This window comes from Corvus moneduloides, chromosome 5 (genome assembly GCF_009650955.1).
Source record: "Corvus moneduloides isolate bCorMon1 chromosome 5, bCorMon1.pri, whole genome shotgun sequence".
Classification (NCBI taxonomy): domain Eukaryota; kingdom Metazoa; phylum Chordata; class Aves; order Passeriformes; family Corvidae; genus Corvus; species Corvus moneduloides.
Genome location: NC_045480.1, coordinates 15,311,550 through 15,324,265, shown reverse-complemented (window position 1 = coordinate 15,324,265; position 12,716 = coordinate 15,311,550). Strand labels below are relative to the sequence as shown.

The window sequence follows — 12,716 nt, the reverse complement described above, 5'->3', positions numbered from 1 at the left end:
TCCTTAACCTCAGTAACTTAGTAGATGGTTTAGTCTGTAGTTTGATTTTTAATTATTTGCTCTATATTGATTGCAGTTACTGTGTGATACCTGCTATTACCACTATTTTTGTCTGAATTACAGGCCATCTACTATGAAATCGGTTTTATAGTCTCCGCAGCCTTGGGATTGCTATTTATTTTGTTACTGCCTCTTGTGGGACTTTGCTTCTGTATGTGTCGTTGCTGTGACAACTGTGGTGGGGAAATGCATCAAAGACAGAAGAAAAATGCTGACTGTCAGAGGAGCTGTTTTGCAACATTTCTTTTTGTTGCTTCTTTAATAATAAGGCAAGTGTGATAAAGAGAATGATATAAACCTTGGTATAGCACTTATTTTGCAGTGTCATATGACAAATAATATTGTATTAGCCTACAGGTGCAGAAATTATTTTCTTAGACTAAGTAATATTATTGCTTATTAAAGAAAATGTAACTGTATTATAAAAATGCTGCTACTGTTGCTATCCACAGGTCATTACATACATACTTAGGCAGAATGTAGGTGTGAAACAAACAAAAAACTTATGTTTGTATTTGGCAATTGACATTTTTGCCAGTCTCAAAACAGCAGTTGCAGAATGTTACATTAGAGTTGTGAACACGAGAGACTGTGTCCTATGTTCAGTTCCCATCCCATAGAGAACCTCAGATACCACACACTGCTTTGTTCTTGGTAGTGTTGTAGTGGTAAGAAAAGCAAGTAAGTGACTTCCTTCAGTATTTGCAGTACTCCAGATAATATTACTAGTTCAAAACAATGGGTTTTCTTCTGGGTACTGAGTTGCTTAAACCATGCATGCACTCCTTGTAAATCCTGGAGTTTGCAGACATTTTTGCGCTGTTGGTGTTAAGAGCATATTCCTGTGCTGGGTGTGTAATGGGTGATGAGGAACTACAGTCAAGACTTTTTCCTGCTTTCAAAATATGTTGTTTGCTTTCAGGCTTTCTGTTTTCCTTTAGCTGCTTCTTGCTTTCACCTGCCAACTATCCCTATTTTGTGATGATATTAAAAGAAGAAACAAGTCTTTTGATCTATACAGTGACTGTTCAGTCAGATAGGACGTATTGCGTCATTTCACTGTAATCTAAATTTTTTTTTTTCTATTACTGTGTGTCATGACAAACAGTGACCTTGCTTATGCTCAAATAGAGGTCAGGCTGGTATCAGATATGGGAATATGCTCTTTTCTCCCAGACATCACTAACAAACATGGCTCTCAGGAATTTGAAGACCTGAAAACTGAATGGTGTATGGTTATAGGTGCATCCCTGCCATGATGACAGGACAAATCTTCATAGTTCAAGGGTACCTTCAAGACAGTAAGTTAGTAAATTACCTCTCAGCATGTTGAAACTGGAGGTAGGTCACAGAGCCTGCCAGCTGTTTCTCCACCACGTTGCAGGATGCTGCTTTCTGGCTATAATGGCTGAGGAATGTTGCCTGTTAGTAGAGAAATTAAGAGATTGTCCCCCTTGTTGGTCTCTTTAACTTGTGCATTTGCTGCCAGCTATCCTTGTAGGATTAAGAATACCCAGCACAGGCAAATGCTTCTTCCCAGGTCATGATTAGCAGATCAGTGATCCCTAGTGATATGCTTTCCAGAACAAAGGAAATTGCCTCTTTAATTTCTTTTTGCTTTTTTTTTTTTTCTTTTCTGTGAGACATGAAGAGTATCAGATGCTTACCCTAAGGCAGAGGTTGGCCTGAGATCAGTCTGCAGGTTGAGTGGAGATGATGTCATACGACTTCCTGGTTAAGTCTCTAATGCTGTGAACGATGTGCGTGGCAAGATAGAACTTTACAGGGCTAAAATTATTGATCCCAGACTGACTGAGGGCTCAAATCTCCAGTATGCCACTGCACAAAGGGAGATTTTCCTGCCCTTCCTGGATCTTCTTTCACAAGGGAGGAGAAGATGCCATGCCTGGATCTATTTAAGCCCATGTCAGGTTGCTCACTGCTGTGCTGTAACACAAAAGGACAGTCTTACTGGCAGCTATTTCCCCACAAAAAATACTGGAGGAAGCCTGAGGTTTGCTTAAAACTGTTTCTACATGTCTTGTACTGTACTCAAAAAGCCTCCTTGTGGATTTACCTGCTTTCCCCCAAAGTTCCTATGCAGTTTCAGCTTAGGTGGAAGGTTTACCTGCAGTTCTTCCCAAAATCACACTTCTCAAGGACTGTGCCAGAGCTGAATACATAAGCTGTGACAATAGCCAAAAGAGTTTAGTCCTGTGCGAGTAAAATATTTATGGCTACTTGCAGACAGAGCCAAAAGAACGAAAACTTGAATGATGTCCACCAATGCAGGGTTACACTGAGATGTGCAATGAAATTACTAAGGCGGGTCCTGTCATTGTTTGGGTATAATTCAAGTTCATGCAGCACAGGAGGCCACCTTTGGGAGTAGGTCTTCCAAACCCCTGCCAAGTGACTGGAATGTCACAGACTCCTTCACCCAGAGCTGTGCTGCTTCAGAAGATGCATTTAGCAAGGCTGGCATCCCTCAGAGTACTGTGAACCCACGCCTCTGCCAGCAGAGCTTTGCTTTACAGGCACTCCTGTGGAATGTACATGTAGACAGCTGCTGGAGGGACTGGTAAGGATTTCTAAGGGGATGGACTTCTTTAGGATTACCATCTAAGTGTATGTTCTCCATCTTTTCTCTCTCTATTGCAGTGCCAGACATTCTGGGATTATCTCATTGAGCCTTTTTTTTTTCCTTTTTCTTTATTTTTCTAATTTTTTTTTTCAGTCCTTGATACAGAGAAATGGTTCCAAACTGTCTTTCCTTGGCTGGGAAAGACAGGTTAAATGCACAGTGGAGAGTATTAGTAGGGGAAAGACACTGATTGTAGAGCTTGCAATAGACTGTGTATCTAGGCAACAGCTCTAGAAAACTCTAGTAACATGGGGATGGTTTTTCTTGTGTGTCAGGATGCAGGTTCACACTGACATATATATGCTGTTAATGTAGATTTTGGAATATTTCAGCTAGTAGATTTTCATTATGATGAACATTTCTTCTCACTTTACCACTGATGTAGTGCTCTGGTAATTAGAATGAGGTTTTAGACTCAGCTTACTGGAGTGATGTGTAAAGGAAATGTAAGTTTGGGGTTTTTGCTTTCAATTAAAAAAAAACCTCATCCAGATCTGCTTTCTGCAGGTGGGGCTTAAGGTGAGAAGTATGCTTTCCTCACGGAGGGGTATAAGAAAGAAGTCAGAAAACCTGTGATTACATATGCAGTTGTTTATCTTAATAGGCCTTTAGGGTGTCATTTTCTGTTTGAAATACTTCTTTATAGATTGAGTCAAAAATGCAGTGGCTTTGGTAGTTCACAGCTTTTATATATAAACGTTTTCTTACAAAGTAAGGTTCTATTGCTAAATAGCAGGGGATGTAGAAATAGCCTATCAAATACATAGCTAAGCAGATTTGATATTCCAGACTTATCATGGAAACAATTATATGCTTTTCTTCAAATGTTAACTGAAAGTTTAGGGACAGAGGCTTGCTATGACATCTTACTTGCTAGTCATCTGCAAGCTTAGGCAAACATGTTTTCTCTGGGAAAGAAATGTAATTTCATTGGTTCTGTACATTATAAAGGCAAGGGAGGAACGTTTGATTTTTAAGAAAGCATATATTGCAATACCAAATTTTCTGGTAATAGAAAATGTCCTGGCTATTGAATAGAGGAACACATAGTCAGTTTTCTGTGCCTCCAAGAGAGCTTGTGTTATAACCTCTTTCTTGAGGTGATGGATGTTAGGGAAAGCCAACTCTGGAGGAACAGAATGGTGTTTGGCATCTTGGCAAGTGCCATCAGGCTTCACATTTGTCCTCTTGGCTTTGTAGGATTGGTAATACATGTTGTTCAGAACCTGGAAATCAACATTATCTGAAAGAATTGGTGGAAAAGTTGAAACAGAAATCTCTATCCCATTATCTTCTTAAATTCATTATCTGGTAGCGAGGAAGGGGGTATTCTTTTAATATGCGAATCAGCTCAGGGTTTCTATTCTGTGACTTGAAATTTTTTGCGAGCTCAGCTAAAGGAAAAGCTTGGGTTCCCCCCACAACTGGTTTAGTAACATTTATATCCATCTGTGAAACCTGACAGGAATCTTGAGTGTGGAATATTGGACTCCTGAAGAATTGTTTTAACAATTTGCTTAACCTGTTAAAGAAAAGGCATGTCCTTCTTATTCTGCTGTATGACTTTCTCCTCATAGCAGCTTATTGAATTTTGGCTCAAGGCTCAGTTACATAATAAATAGGTTTTTCCTCTCATGTTGTATATTTGTTTAGTTACATCCTGAGTATAGTCACAATTGTTCTGAGTACCTTGGCTGCTTGAAGTATCTCCACTATCTTGTTTCCTCCCACTCCTTCCATTTAGGATGCTGAAGAGAAAGATGGTTGTGCTGAGCTCTTACAAAGTACTGTTTTGTTAGCTTCCAGTTGACCTTTCTGATCTCTGAGCATAACATTGAAAGGACATAAAAACACTCTCTGTCTAAAGAAGGAGGATGTGGTTATTAGCTCTGAGCCTCAGCAATGTACAAATGTTTGCTTTTCCTGATAGCTTGAGATAGTTTGTCTTCTAATTAACAAAGAAAAGCTAGAAGAGTTTTGGTAGTAATTGCCATCACAGTAGAGTGAAAAGAAATAATATATTGCCTATGTCCAAAATTAAACTACTTGCTATGCTTGTCATAGAATTGTAGAATGGTTTGAACTGAAGGTTACTCAGTTCCTTGGTATTTAGGCATTCTCAGTTCTCGTTCCTCGGGAGGTAGCTGATAATAGGGGCTGCTTGAGTGTTGGTCATAGTAGAAATAAAACTATGCCATTTGCTGTAGGTTAAGTAGGAGGATATATCTGTGTGTCCCTTTGTTCCATAGTGACTTCAAGGGAGGTTAATTAGTAGTCAGTTTTGAAGATATAGCTGTGAAATTTTGGGTAGAGAAGCAACCTCTTTATGTCAAACTCTGTCATCCTGTCATGCATATTTTTGTATATTGAGAAAAATGTTAGTAAAGGAATCCTAATAGACCCGACCTGTAGCATGTAGTCTTGCCATCTCTCCCTGTAACCTGCTTTAAAATTAGGCTTTTCCTTCAGAGACTATTTTTTAGAGCAACAAATTCTTGTACTTGAGACCAGTTTTACCAGGAGAGCAAGCCTTTACATTGTTTGGAAAAGCTAAAGTAGGAAAAGCAAAATAAAGATGAAGGTTTAGTTTTGAGAGGAGCATCATAAATCAGGGTGTTTGCTTCTGTCTTGCCAGGATACACAAGTAATGTTATTTTAGGTTGGCTCTCCATCATTTCATTTATGTGGCTGTATTATGGCTTCCTTTGAATGAATATTCTTTGGAGCAAGAGTTATACTTATCATGTATCTTTTTCCCCATAGACAGCCTGGTTTAGGTTTTCCTTAAGTCTTATTTAAAAATACTAGTATCTAAGTCTTCTTGACACCCCAACTTAGGAAATCTGATAGTCAGGCAGGAGTACGGTACCATTTGTGTTAGTGATTCCCTTCTCCTGTGTTTGGATGTCCATAATGGCCTTTCAGGGTACTGCCTCTCTAGTATTGAGCTGGTGAATTGCAATACAAAGTAAGAGACTGAACAAATGTGCCAACCAGAAATTGCCTGTAAAGCACCTGACTGCGGCCTCAAGGCAGTGTCCGCCCTTGAGGGATAAATCCTGCCTGTGGTGACTGGATCTCAGATTTCTACTGGTTAAATCTCAGGGTTAGGGCTTAGCCCATCAGATGGGTTTGTAGTCAGCCTGATTTTCAGGCTATTACCACTCTGGTGGTTACTCTTGTCTTTTCTGGTACTTGTCTGCAAGGTTAGCTGTTGTGAATGTGAGATGTTTAAGAACAAAATTCATCCTTCTCTTTAAGTCTGTTTTACACCAAATCTAAACAAAAAGGTAAGGTTCATGTATGATAAGAGAGCTTTGAAGTCTCTTATGGGACCTTTAATTGTCTTTTTACTTACTGTTTGTGCAGATCTGTCGTGCCATAATGAGAACTTTATGGTAAGGGGTGATCAAATACAAAATAATCATCATTAGTGCTGACAGGAAGTCTAGCTCACTTTTGTTTCAGTAGCAGGAAATGCTTATTACTTTAGCATTAATAGGGACTACTTGTGTGCTTTTGAAAGATCCATGAAGTTACGTAAATAAATTGTGCAATTATGAATAAATCTTGCTGAAGTTATCAAATGAAAAATACTGCTTTTCACAGTTAACTTAGAAGCATTTGTCAAGGTTAATGATACTTGTAAAAGAGCCTAATGTTTCTAAGTCTCATACAATTTACCTAGGCTATACACATTTTCTGACAGTACCCATGCAAATGGATTCGTAGCTGTACATTAATAACTTCAGAAGACTTTGGGTAAACATCACTTTTCCTTTGTTTTTTTTGAATTAGTAGTACAATATTGGCCCTTCTGGCTTAGTCTGCCTCATGGTGTATGTGAGAGCCTGTACTAAGAAAAAGAGAATGTGTAAATTTCTGGAGACCTTTCTTTCTTCTGATAATGTTGAAGTTTTTCTGGCTATAATTTTTTGATTCTGTTTTATGTTAGAATGTGCACTTACATTAACAAATATCTGTTATGTATGTTTTTTGTAGTGTTGGAGTGCTTTGTGCATATGCTGCCAACCAGCATTTAACTAACCAAGTCCGAGGAGCAAAGAAACTGGTTAACAGTAATTTTAAAGATCTGAAAATTTTCCTTAACGACACTCCAGCGGTAAAGAATTTTTCTTTATGGGGAATGAGGGTGGGAGGGAAGACGTGTAAATAAGAAATATTGCAGAAAATTATTCTTTCTTTCTGTTTAATATAAATCACACCTAGAGCATTTTGTTTATTCTTTGTGTGTCGGTCTCACTAAGTAAAATAAATGGTGCAAGGTAAGATGTTTTCACACAGCAGTAAGTGCTTGGGAGTTACCCTGATGGATCAGCATTCCTTGAACAACTTCAGAGCTGTAATTTGGTACTGTGCTGCTGTGATGCTTGTAGGCCCTTTTCCTCCTGCTGAACTAGTGTAGATCACAAGCAGAAGATAAATAATTTGGAAAAATAAGGTTTTGAAAGGGGAACATAAAAAAAAATGAATTACATGAAAACTTGGATTCCTTGTTGCTCTTTCCTGTTTCCTTTTATTTTGGGCATACTTCTGTGTGCTCTGGGACAGAGCCACAATAACTTATTTGCCAGGAATATTTTTGACTGTTTTTTGTAAACCTGAGTCACACTGTACTGAACAGGAAAAATTCTTTTCTTTCAAATTTTCCTTAAGAGTCCCATAAACAGTCCTCTGCATATCTTGTTTTGTGTTTGGGAGAAAAAAAAAAAAAAAAAGAAATGCTAGTTAGGAAGATTTGTAGACAATGTGCAATTTCAATTCTTAGTGAATTTGTAGGGGGACAAAAAGTTCTGACAGTTCTATTACCTTGAATTTCATTAGTTTTAATTATTTGAATTTAATTTTATTAATCTGTTTTAGTTTCACATGACTGATAAATTAACAATAGATGGAATTCATGCAGTTATGTGGAATCCACAAGTGTGGTAGCATCTCAGTCACAGTAACTCTGGCTGCTTTTCTGCTAACCAGGGCTGTGTGAGAACAGGAAACATCTGGGGGATACCATAAAATGTTTTCCTATCTGGAGTTGTTCCCCAAACTTGTTTGCGCGTGGTGTTGTGCCAGATGGGTGATGGAGGTGTATGGCAAGAGGTGGAGGTCATGCCAATAATCCCTCTTGAAGCAGGGCTTTTGGTCAGTCTGGAGCTGATGCTGGGGTCAATTCAGTCACATCAGAGAACACCAGAGTCCCCTTGACAGTGTGCTGGGTGCTGACAATCAGGAACATCAGAAGAGAAAATCTGTTATGTAGAAGTAACCACCTTAATAGAGAAAAAAGCGGACAATAGCTCAAATGTTAATAAAACCACTGAATGACTAAATTTAAAAGTGTCAGGACTTGAGTACTTTTGCCAGAGGTTAGTCAAAGTCTCACTAAGTAGTTTTTTAGTTTCAGCGTGGAATTAGTACCTTTTCTTTTTTAGACATGGTGCTGATGCAGTCATCAGCTGTATCTCCTGAGTCATTTTGCCAGACAAGGTGCATGAGTATCATATATACACACACATTTGTAAGAATTTCTTGAAAGGAGAAGAATTTCAATTTTTTGAAGAAAGTTCTAGTATCCAACTAATAGGCTATAAAGCTCTGAAATTCAAACTGATGTCCTTGACTCCTTGGTATGAGGTGTGTACAGCATGTAAGAGGATTTGAAAAAGAAGTCCTGTGTTAAGAGTTCATGTTACAGGAGATTTAGAGACCCTGAGTATTGAGCTATAACACTATTAGTTATACAGAATCGCCTTTTGTCTGTGACATTGTTGGAGACAATGCTAAACCTGTAGCCCTGCAAAATTTTAGTCCTTTGGTTAACCTAGGTAGACCAAAAAAATAAATAAGCAAAAATATACCTACAGCCTTCTTAGAAAGAAACTCACTTTTTTTTCTCCTGTTTTAAAAAAAGGGGTCCACTTCATACTTTGTAATTTAATTAGATTCACTGGGGTATGATCAATAGGTTGTTTTGAGGGTGGATTTTTTGCCTTCTTTTCTTTATTTCACAGAAAGTTTGAGACTGCAAGCCAGCTACACTTTGGTACACATTTGAATCATGCTTAAAATTGGAAATCCATATGTCCAAGCATGTTAACCTTTACATCACTTTAACTCAGCTGGGGTAAAATTCATAGTGCATTATTTTAACCAAGCAGAAATCAATAAGGTTATTTAATGTCTTTTCAAAATTAGTATAGATTTCCACTTGGGATTGTTTTTTATTAGCCTTTTCTCCAAACCCAGGATTTGGTGGTAACTGAGTTGCTGGTTTATATTGTTATGGTGTCTCGGTAGAGCTCAAGGCCAAATCCACTTGGGAGTAAGGAAAACCATTTGTATTAAGACAGAGCAGCTGACTCCTTTCCACAAGAGAAGCTCAGAGAGGCTGCCCAAATACAAATCAGTCTGGTTGGTGAATTGTTTCAAAATTGCCACCACATCAATGCCGTGTCTTTCCATGAAGGAGGAACTAATGCCACGAGAAAATCAAGTAACAGAGTTGAAGACGTGGAAAACCTTCTTGGCCTGACTGACTTGAAGCATTCATAAGGCCGCAGTTCCTGCTACTTAATATTTTTGAGCTGAATCATTTGCCACAGAGATATTCCAATTAAGTAGATGTCCCATTTAGACATTTTTTTTAATGTGCAGTTCTACTAAGCAAATAAAATACTTAGTTGAAAACAGAAGGCCAGTGTTTGGAGAGGTTGCACAAATATTTTGATTGTTTCAAAGTGACAATTTGACACATTGAAAAGCATTACTTCTTTTTTCAATTCTTTTAATAGTTTTTTTTAATCATCTTCTTCTCAGCAAATTGACTACTTGGTGAGCCAGTACAACACTACTAAGGATAAAGCACTCTCTGACCTAAATAGTAAGTACTTTTATTTAAAGGGGGTTAGCAATGTGTATTTAAAAGCTTCAGTAACATGATGTAATTAGCTCATAGTGCAAAGCAAAACTTTATTTATGAGAATACGGTTTTCAAATGGAAGTGCTATTCTCAGTGATAAGTGAGACTAAAATCCTTTTCACATACAGTGTCTCAGAGATGGTATAATGTGTAGTATTTCCCAAAATAAATGTATTTTATTGAATTATTATGCAATAATCCAGGCTAATATTTTATTTTCCTTTTAATTGGTCAGTAGTCACTAATACTTAAAGCATTGGTTGAAATATTTTTCCTCAGTTTTTAAATTGGAGCCAAATATCAAGGAACAGAGCTACTAGCAGTTGTGATAGTTCCAGTGAGAGAGATCTCTGTGTATTTTTCTTGTTCTACCTTTGTCCTCTGTTTAGCTAGGAGTTGAGGTATAAGCTTATCTTCTTTCTAAAGCTGCTTAATGTATTTGCCATTTCAGAATGAGCAGCTGAAGAGCAGGAGATAAAACTTGTAGTAGAACTGCTGCACTTTCCCCTTCAGCACAGTTACAGTATGAGGCATCACTTTTAAAGCTCTCAGTAAACAAAAACAACCAGAAAACGCATTTCTTTTTTTTTAAATCTAAGATTCACTTTCCAAAATTCCCAATAGAATGGGCTGGCCATAGTCAGTACACATTATGATTCAAGGTGCATTGTTAGCAGTTGGTAATAAATGCATACAGGTTTGCATTGATGAAATGAGGGATTGTTTCTGGGCTCAAACTGTGCAACTGTGGCATTGTGCCACTTACAATAAATTGAATTCTATGCCCAGAATCTCTGCTTCTGTGTAGGTTTAAAATGTATTTTAAAGGTAGTTTTCAATGCAGCCAACTTGGCATACCCAAAGGTTAATGTGTCTTATCTGTGTGAGGCTTTATTGCACACTGAATATGCTTGTGAAAGTAGTAGTAGCAGTAGTTAAGTAGTCTTTCTACTTAGTTCTCAGGAGGAACACTCTGGTCTAAAAAAATAGATGTAATCTTTAAGTCTGTGATAACAATGACAATAATAATAAAAAATTGATATTTGCATTTCAAGTATTAGCTTGAACCTTCTTAGCCACTCCAAATGGAAATTTCAAATTAAATGTTTATATGTTCTCAAGGCCAATTTATGATGTTAGTTAACAGAACCTAGGGGGATCTGTTATGAGAGTAATCAACAAATAAAGATAGCTTTTATTTTCTTGAAATACCAGGATTAAGTGTGTGACACCTGGGGTGCTTTTTCTAAGGGATTTTCTAAGGATTTTTTTTCTAAGGGAATCAACAGTAGCAGAAACCTCTAGAGAACTGTAGATGAGTTCAGTTTGCCCACCCTAAGGAAATGCTGAAAAGTGTTTTCTGCTTGGTAAAAATTCTCATCCCAAGCCAGACATGATAGTGCTGACAGTAAGGGATGCTTTTGTACCATGCAATATTCCCATCTCATCAAAAGGAAAACAACTGAAAAATCAGTTTACTGTGATCTGAAAATGGAGAGGACCCGGTCATCACCTAAAGGATGCGTCACATAAAAATGTTTCAGCCAAATCTGCTCAGTGTTTCTCTGTTGCTTTGCTGAACTAAGGTTTATTTCTGTTTGTGGGCAGTGAGACTGGAGGGTTTGGAGGCAGGGGTAGCTGTGTCTGTGAGTATCTGTGCTGGATGTACTGCATGAGGGTGCAGGGGCTGGGGATGTGGGCTTAACATGCTTAAGGGATTTCAGCAGAGCTAACTGGCAGGTCTGGCTTGTGGGTGACCTTGATGTTGCTGGATACACAAGGAACAGGAGAAGGGAAAAGAACCCATTCTTTAGTTTCTCTTGCGCTATGAAAACACAGTGTATAGTGAAAGAGTATGGCACAAAATTCCTGTCCAGATGCTGGACCTCTTTAAGATAAATTGTGGAAAAATCCTATTCCCAAAAAAGTAGTAAATGTAGTGAAATATATATTGTGGAGTTTGTTGAAACTCTTGTGTGTCTTTACCTGCGTGGTCAAGTGTTGCTGAATATTTTCCACCATATTTTGATTTACTACTTTCATTTATAGGCCTATAGCTAGCTAAAGCAGAACTGCATCCCTGCATTACCTTCTGTCACTTTAAGTTCTGACTGTCAGGCCTTAGAAAAATTTCAATAATATATGTATATTTATATATGTATATTTCTTCATATGTGTATATATATATGAAATTGTATGTATAAACATACATATATGTATGTATACAGTATATGTATTTGTTAAGTAAGAGTCTGACAGCATGTAGTTTGAGACAGTTTAAATTGAACCATGTATAATGTGGGGGTTTTTTTATCTCTCCATACTACAGATGTTGGACCTGTGCTTGGAACCAGAGTTCAAGAACAGCTGGGAAAAGAAGTACGTCCTGCACTCGATGCAGCTCTGACAATGGCAGGAGGTAAAGGTGTACATGTTGTTGTATAACGTTCTGTTGCCATGGTAAAACAGGCACAGCATGGAATAGCTTTATGCATGAGTCAACTTACCATTTTTCTACATGCCTTGATGTTTCTTTGAAACTGAGGATTTCAGACATCTTAAGATTCATAAATACCTTTAAAAACTAAATCAAAATTTACATGCTATTGTTGATACTTAGTTTTGGCAGTCATTGAAAAGAGATGAAATTTGAATTTCCTGCTCCAGGTTGCTGTCCCTTTCTGTTGAATAATAAGGGATGCTAGGAAAACTGTCCTTTCAGAGCTACATAATTACTGTAGCCATAACTATTTACAGATTAGTGTTCGACAGGTCAGGGATTTTCTTCTGTACACTGCCAAGATTATTACGAGGCTGCTAACCAGCATTTCTTCATTGTATCTTTGAGTTTGGCATTACTCATTCTTAGTTCTCTCTCCCTTTGAAGAAAATATTCCTTTACTATTTTTCCATTTAAGGCTTCTTTTTTCAGGAATCAGGTACAGCTTACAGAGCAAAGGGAACACACCCATGAACTTGAGTCACTTTGGTTTTGGTTTTTTTTTTCACCCATGAATTCCTTCTCATTCACTTGTCATCGTTCTCCTTTTTTTTGCTTTATTTCTCTTATTTGTC

At 37.7% G+C, this 12,716-nt stretch overlaps 1 protein-coding gene across 18 annotated transcripts in view; it reads left to right on the top strand.

Annotated features, from left to right (window-relative positions):
• Positions 1 to 12,716, top strand: part of PROM1 (prominin 1) — a 72,716-nt gene that overhangs the window by 29,192 nt on the left and 30,808 nt on the right. For all 18 annotated transcript variants that reach the window (XR_004240082.1, XM_032108696.1, XM_032108693.1 and 15 more), the window contains 4 exons: positions 124 to 329; positions 6,707 to 6,827; positions 9,539 to 9,602; positions 11,971 to 12,060. Coding sequence is in view for 17 of the 18 variants with exons in the window: in XM_032108696.1 (XP_031964587.1) it covers positions 124 to 329; positions 6,707 to 6,827; positions 9,539 to 9,602; positions 11,971 to 12,060 (481 nt within the window). In the remaining variant the exon portion in view is untranslated. The remainder of the gene's footprint in view (positions 1 to 123; positions 330 to 6,706; positions 6,828 to 9,538; positions 9,603 to 11,970; positions 12,061 to 12,716) is intronic.